At 38.9% G+C, this 7405-nt stretch overlaps 1 protein-coding gene across 1 annotated transcript; it reads left to right on the plus strand.

The window, feature by feature from the left end:
* Positions 1–1266: 1266 nt before the first annotated feature.
* LOC147637577 (uncharacterized) lies at positions 1267–2857 on the plus strand. Its single transcript, XM_086798993.1, has 2 exons — positions 1267–1335; positions 1448–2857. Exons 1-2 carry the CDS (start codon positions 1273–1275, stop codon positions 2855–2857), a joined length of 1473 nt encoding a protein of 490 aa, XP_086655119.1. The 5' UTR covers positions 1267–1272.
* Positions 2858–7405: the final 4548 nt, after the last annotated feature.

Raw genomic sequence — 7405 nt, forward strand, 5'->3', positions numbered from 1 at the left:
GTTACTGACTTAGTTGTTGCTAAAGCAATGACCAAATGGAAGCTTCAAGCAAGTACTTGAGAGAGCTCAGAGTGCATGAATGCTTGGAGTTGGAAGTTCTAAAACGGCCAGTCTTAAACAATAAAGGTTATTCGTCGTCTCGCAATTAGCAATGGCCAAATGGAAGCTTCAAGTAGGTACACGAGAGAGCTTAGAGTGCATGAACGCTTGGAGTTGGAAGTTCCAACGACCAACCTTAAAAAATAAAGAAAACAAGAGAGCTCAAGCCTCAGAGCGCATGAACTTGGAACTTGGGAGGAGAGGACAGTAGGCCTGAAATTTGATACCCATTTTGGGCGTCATCCACAAATTTGGGCGTCAAATACACCTTGCACAATGCTCTAAGGTGTCAACACGAAATCTTACCCCAATGGGACTAAGGCGTCAAAAGAAACCCTATAAAAACCCCTAAGGAGTCATGGGTATATATATATATATGGGCCTAAATATATGGAAGGCTGAAGCGCCCTTAGCCCCACGGGCCACGGGCCACCACTCGGCGCCCACGATGCATGTATACGCTTCCAGGCTGCCCAATGCCCGACGCCCACAACGCACGTCGAATGTCCCACAGGGGCCAGAGTCCAGACTCCCGAGTCCCAGCCCTATCTAATAATCTATCCCATCCTCTCTCTCCAGCAGGAGTGGCCGGCCGCCGGGCCCTATCTATCCCATCCTCTCTCTCCAGCAGGCAGGAGTTGTATTTGCCGGGCGCCTTCTCCACCGCCATGCGATTAGGCACGCCACCGCAGCCCTCTTCATCATCAGTACTGGTCTGATCATCATCATTATCATCACGGATATGGCTGTGACAGGCAGTTGGGATCCCATGCGCAGTGGGTGCAGCGTCGTGACAGTGGGCCATGGTGGGGTAGAATCAATGGGAGAGGACTCAGGAGTGCTGTGAACTGAGACTGCGAGAGGAAAAGAAGGTAAAATGAGAAGGCAGGTTAAGGCAGACAGTTATATAGCTTAATAATTAGATTAAAGCTGAGGCGCATGCATCATTGCATCTTGTAAGTTGTCGCTCAATGTCCAGTTTTCGATGCACTGTCAATGTGTAGTTTTCTGGCTGTTAGTACACCGACACCCATGATAAAAAGAAATAGACAGGGGTTTCCATCAAAGCATGTATTTGGTGGCATCATGAAGCGGACTGTCAAGCTTGAGTGAAGCTGAAAAAAAGTAAAAGTAGGTGCAGCTACAGTGTGTGTTGTAGGTACTCACTTAAAGATGTTCGTCTTGGCAACTTCCGGTGCACCTTCATCATCAAGAGGCATGAATATACAAACAAAGGTTAGACAAAACTTGATTTTTTTCACTATGCTCATATATGAAATTGTATTTACTTGCAAGTGTTTGGTATCGATGATTAGTGATGATTTGATTGCTCTTAATATTCTGCTAGATGAGTCAAACTACTCTCGTTCAACTTTTTGGCAAAGGAAAAGTGAATGAGACTAGGATTGAAGAACATCCATCAAGGAGGCAGACAAGACATGATGTAGTGATGGATGAGATATTTGGCGTAAGTGATGACAACAACAACGAATTTGCTGATTCTGAAATTGAGACATGCGAGGATGAGCTTGACTTTGACATGGAGGTACTCGGAGAGGAGACAGTAAGGGCTCCTTCTACCGCCACTGGAGATAGTGAAGAGAAGAAGAAAGGTCCAGTACGTAAGTTTCGTTCAGAATGGGTACGTAAATATGCTTTTCTCAAACATGTAGTTTGTGGTAAAGAAGAATTCATGAAGTGCATTTGGTGTGAAAAATACAAGTTGAAAGGGCCATGGGGTAGAGGAAATGGATGCAAAAGTATCATGCTAAGTGCCATTAGAAAGCATCGAAAGTCTAGAGAACATGCATGGGCTGCTGGAAGGTATCGAAGTGAGTGTGGGGTACAAATGCCAGCACATATTGAGGTAATGACATGTAGAAACACATCTAGGGTGATAACAGTGATGAAGCTAGCCTATTTTAATGCACAACAAGACTTAGCATTGAGAAAGTATGAGAAATTATGTGATCTTGCTTATGCAATGGTGGGTGTGGAGAATATGCCTATACAGCATGACTATTCTTCATACACAAATAGAATAGCATGTAGAGATTTTGTCATTTCCATTTCTGAGTATATAAAAAGATCTCAACTTAAACAATTATTGCAAAGCCCTTTTTATGGAGTGACTGTGGATGAGACAACTGATAGGGGATTAGAAAAGCATTTGATTATTTATCTTTGCTTTTTGCCTATGAATGGCAAAGCTTTATGTAATATTGAGTTTGCAAGATTGGTTTTGGTAAGTGATGGTTGTGCTCAGACAAAATATGATGCAATTTATAATGTTTTTAATGAGTGTGGTCTTGAAAAGCATCGCATGGTGGGAATTGCAACGGATGGAGATAGTTCCATGCTGGGTTGTAATGATGGTCTTGTAGCAAAGTTAAAACGAGATGTGCCTCACCTTGTAAACATACATTGTATAGCTCATAGGGAAGCTCTTGCCGTAGTTGATGCAGCAAAATGCTTCAGTTGTCTCTCGTATATTGATAAAATGGCTAACAAGGTGTATACTTGGATATCTGCATCTAGCATACGACATACAGAATTCCAAAATTTGTTACAGGAGATGAATTTGCAGGTTTTAGAAGTGCTACGTATTCATGATGTCAGATTGCTCGCCAGAGGTAATGTTATGGTGCGGTTGACAAAGCTAATGCCTGCTGTTTTGAGCTTTTGGCAAGAATCTGCACCTGCATGGTACAATAAACTGAGAGTGTATAAGGTCTTGTTTTGCATTCACATTGGCTGATGTCTTGAATGACTTGAATATGCTAAGCAAACAGTTTCAGGCAGACATCATTGATATATCTTCAATAACTACTTGCATAGATGTAACTATTTCTTCGTTGAAAAGAAAGTTCTTGCGGGAGGAGTTTGGAAAAGGCACACTCTATCTAAAGAAGTTTATGGCTGATTCAGAAAGTGGGTTTCTACAGCATGTAAATGATGATGGAAAGGTCTATGCGCATAAACTCTTATACACATGTATTCCGGGTAAGGATAAAGATGGTCTTCCATTGGATGTATTGCCAGGTGATGTAATGAGTTGCACTATGCTTGCTAAGGCTTTTGTACAAAAGGTTGTGGATTGCATTAATGATAGATTTCCAGATGTGTTTCTATTCAATGCTGTCAAGCTTTTCAATCCACAGCATTACCCATGTGATAAAAAACGACCACGAGACTCTACGAAAAGAGAGAAGAAAGTCTCCATGTGGCTTGATCAATTGTTGGAGAGGTTTGGGGGATACCTTGTGGATGAACAAGGTTGCAAAAATGAGGTATTATCATTCACAGATACTTTGTATTATGGTTGTGAAGGCATGAACATGATAGATGCATGGCGTGTTTTTGCTTCTAATACTGAATGGCAGAACACATACCCCAACATGATGAAGCTTTGGCAAGCTATTTTGGTGATTCCTGCCTCATCAGTATCATGCGAAAGAGGCTTTTCAAAGCAAAATGTGATTCATGAAAGCTTGAATGAGTCCATCCAAAGAAACGGGTAGCACTTGCCACCTACTACCTGTAACCTACTAATTTGGGAGGCTCACATTAAGAGCCTACCAAATGTGTAGCATGTAGTAATTTAATGATGATTCACGAATCTTACCAATTTCCAGATATGCAGCTGCTAGTGGCGGGCTAGCCTAATGTAGGTAAATTGTATTTAACTGAAGCTTCATGATATTTTGTGTATATATACTATATATATACCAACTATATATATATTTATTAAGGTATGGTTTATTACGTGCCTTTAATTTAAAGGCAGTAAATTTAGAGAAACCTTTTTCTAAGGTCACATTTTCCCCTTACCCTTAAGATAAAAGAGAACTAAGAAAGTTTTACCCTTTAAAAAAAGGACCAATCAAAATCTTTATCGGTTTTTCATCAATCTAGCTTTGAAAAAATACACTAACAGTCGGTTTTTTTAAACAATTGCAATTAGACTTGTATTTTATAAAAAGAATCATACATCTTACAACTAGGTTTGTGATCATAAATAATTGCACTCACATGTACATAAAATAAAACACATCCCAACTATATAAAATGGATAGTTTTTGTAAAATAACAAAATGCTGGCATATGTGGCTAAATAAATGAAGCAACTCCGCATGATATTCCAAGTAATAAATATGTGCTATACACAACCTTGCACTTGTGCACATCCTAGCCAGCTCTATAGTAGTAGTGCTTATCACACCTATTACTCCAATAATGCCAACCATTCTTGTGAGACACCTATCCCTTAATAACTCTATAAATCTACATCAAAAGACTAATCTAGGGGTAGATTATCCAACTCGGGGCCTCATGTATCAATTTCTTGACATTTGGCTATCTAACAACTTTCATGTATAGCTAAACTAGAATAATCTTTACATAAGGAATTGAGCACAATTCCTCCACGTTACACACGTAACTGAATATAGAGTTCACACATGCACTTTATAAAGAAACGACAAGCCCTACCTTTCATCTCATTGCAAACCATATATTTTTGGGGTTGAAGTGCACTTTTGAATTTTATGCATACATTTTATCCTTTTTGAGCTAACATAATTGCCATCAATCACACACCACTAAATAAATACCATGGGTAACCTTAGAAAAATTTATCTTATAAATTAAATTAATGTACCCTCACACCCAATAGACCTTATTAATCTATTTTTTCTATAGGAACCCTTATAATTTGGCCTCAATATGTGTAATTAAATATTGGCACTAACCTAATTAATTTTTATTTATTTTTTCCAATTAATGTTACCATTTTTTCTTTGATCTAAATTAAATGTAAGTGTACACATAAGGATTTTTTTCTCATTATTTTAAGCATATAAACCTTGCTAATTTTACTCAAAAAGACTTTTTCTAGTTTTATGTATGAGACTTTTATTTTTACAAGAATTTACACATTTACAATACTTTACACACTCAATTACATTTATTACTGGAAGGATCTTACAATTTAAGTTACATACAATCAATTGGTCTACTCGAATCAATCCCAACATGACAACACATGATAGGTATAAACATAAACACTAGTAACACTACTAGCTTAATATATAATACAGAATCATCCATAATACCAAATGACAATAGCATGGCCCCAAATGTGGATACACCAATAATACTAGCCCACTAGTATTTAATATGGAATCACCCATGATACCAACTACCAACATGGTGCCATGGTATTTTAGCATCCCCAATCTACCATAGAAGGATCTAGCTATATAACAATGATAGTGAAATACAACTTTTCATTAATATACTGGATCTAGAACTTGGAAAAAACTTCTTAGAACCTGTTAAAGAATACACTACAATTGTAAAAAACCCATGCTCCTCATCCTTCTCGATCATGTGCAGCTTTGCCATGTTGGTCTTCTTCTTCTCTATACAGTCTCGCAATGCAATTAGCAGCAACATTAGCAGCGTAAACGAGCAACGAACTTGGGACAATTCCAGAAATTCTAGAGAGCCTTTCAGATAGCATTCCACAGACTGTTTCAGACAGCATTCCACAAGAAATTCTAGAGAGCCTTTCAGATAGCATTCCAGAAATTCTAGAGAGCCTTTCAGATAGCATTCCACAAGAAATTTAACAAACTGTTTTACAAAGTGCCATCTTGTTAGGTTACCTAGTTGTAGGCCATATGAACTAGGGACAACTCCAGAAATTCTAGAGAGCATTTCAGATAGTAGTTCACAGGAAATTTAAGAGACTCTTTTACAAAGTGACCATCTTGTTAGGGTGCTTAGTTTTAGGTATAGCCTAAAACTCTCTAGAATTTCTGGAGTTGTCCCCTAGTTCCTTGCTAGTTCGGCTCCTAATGTTGCTACTAAGTGCGCTATGATGGATTCTCCAGAGAAGAAGAGCAACGTGGGCAAAGCTGCACAGGATCGAGAAGGACGAGGACATATTTTTTTAACAATTTTAGTGGAATTTTTGATGGGTTCTAAGGAATTCCCCAAGTTTTTGACGGTCGAATTACCAGAAAGGGCATGACGATGGCCATCAAAGAGCAAACTTGAGTGCAAGAAGTCAGTGGTAGGCAACAAATGATGCACATCGGATAAATGTAAAAAATGTAAGCAGAGCCTCTTTGCACATATGATATTGTTTACTTTTTGGGGGATATCCTTGGGGGTTGAATGCGGGGCACAAAGGACATTGAGAACACACACCCCCTTATGGTTTTAAAAACATCTCTCTCTCTCTCTCTCTCTCTCTCTCTCTCTCACACACACACACACACACACACACACACACACACACACACATCATAACACTTGGAAACTCTTAACATCTCTCTTTCCCCCCTTGCCAAAAAAAGTATTGCTCTTGTGACTTGAAGGCCATTTACAAACCCTTGATTTGGCCGATTTCGAGGGTTGACGCATATGCAAGCATGTGTAATCTATTTTGGCATTGACTCTACAGGGCGGGAATATCTGGTTGGTGCGCTTTTCCATGCCAGCCGGCTTACTGTCTTCTTGTTGCTAATCGGATTTGCAGAATCCAAAAGAATGCTTTTACGTGTTGGGGCAGCTTCTAGAATGTAGAAAACCAGCACAAACCCCACGTCCAGCCTAAGGCCTTCAAAGATTCTTCCAAGCAAACTTTGGACTATTATTTGCACCTTTAAAAAAAATAACATTTGAGAGGGTTATTTTTTAGAGAACTGAATTGACAAACCACATGCCATTAGGCACACAGGAGAAGGGGGCACATACTACCGATGCGACACAGGGATTCCCGACTATGTCGTAGTGTAGGGCAAGAGCCCTTACCGCTCGGCCATCTCCCCAGCCTCATTATTTGCACTTTTGCATCACTTAAATCAGTTTCTGATTGCATCTGCTGTAATTTTGCCTAGCCTTGATTTTAAAGATTCAAAATTTTAATATTTTAGTTATAAAACCGATTAGTCTATGCATTTTTGAAATAAAAACCGGTTGAGCTTGAAGGTCGTCCGACTCAAATTGAGAAAAACCGGTTGTAATTTTGCCTTGCCTTGATTTCAAGGACTCAAAATTTTAAAATTTTAGCTATAAAATCAATTGTCTATGTATTTTTAAAATTAAAATCGGCTAAGCTTGCCAGGTCATCCTATTTTTTTTCACGGTTTAGAAAAATATATATTTTTGACACTGATTCCTAGTTAACAACTTACAAGACTACAAGTGAAAGTTTAGCACCTAGCGAGTGGTTTAAGCTTCATCTATTGAATTTTCTCTTGTAGGCTGCCCGAACGTTGCGATTGTTTGGATGGTT

The sequence above is a fragment of the Cibotium barometz genome, chromosome 6 (genome assembly GCF_041138505.1).
Source record: "Cibotium barometz isolate CiBa-2024 chromosome 6, ASM4113850v1, whole genome shotgun sequence".
In the NCBI taxonomy this organism is placed as follows: domain Eukaryota; kingdom Viridiplantae; phylum Streptophyta; class Polypodiopsida; order Cyatheales; family Cibotiaceae; genus Cibotium; species Cibotium barometz.

Bases quoted from the DNA above. Each gene is read 5' to 3' on its own strand.
- LOC147637577 (XM_086798993.1), top strand. From the start codon at position 1,273: ATGTTCGTCTTGGCAACTTCCGGTGCACCTTCATCATCAAGAGGCATG. The intron at 1,336-1,447 runs GTTAGACAAAAC...ATATTCTGCTAG, and splicing joins GCATGAATATACAAACAAAG to ATGAGTCAAACTACTCTCGT.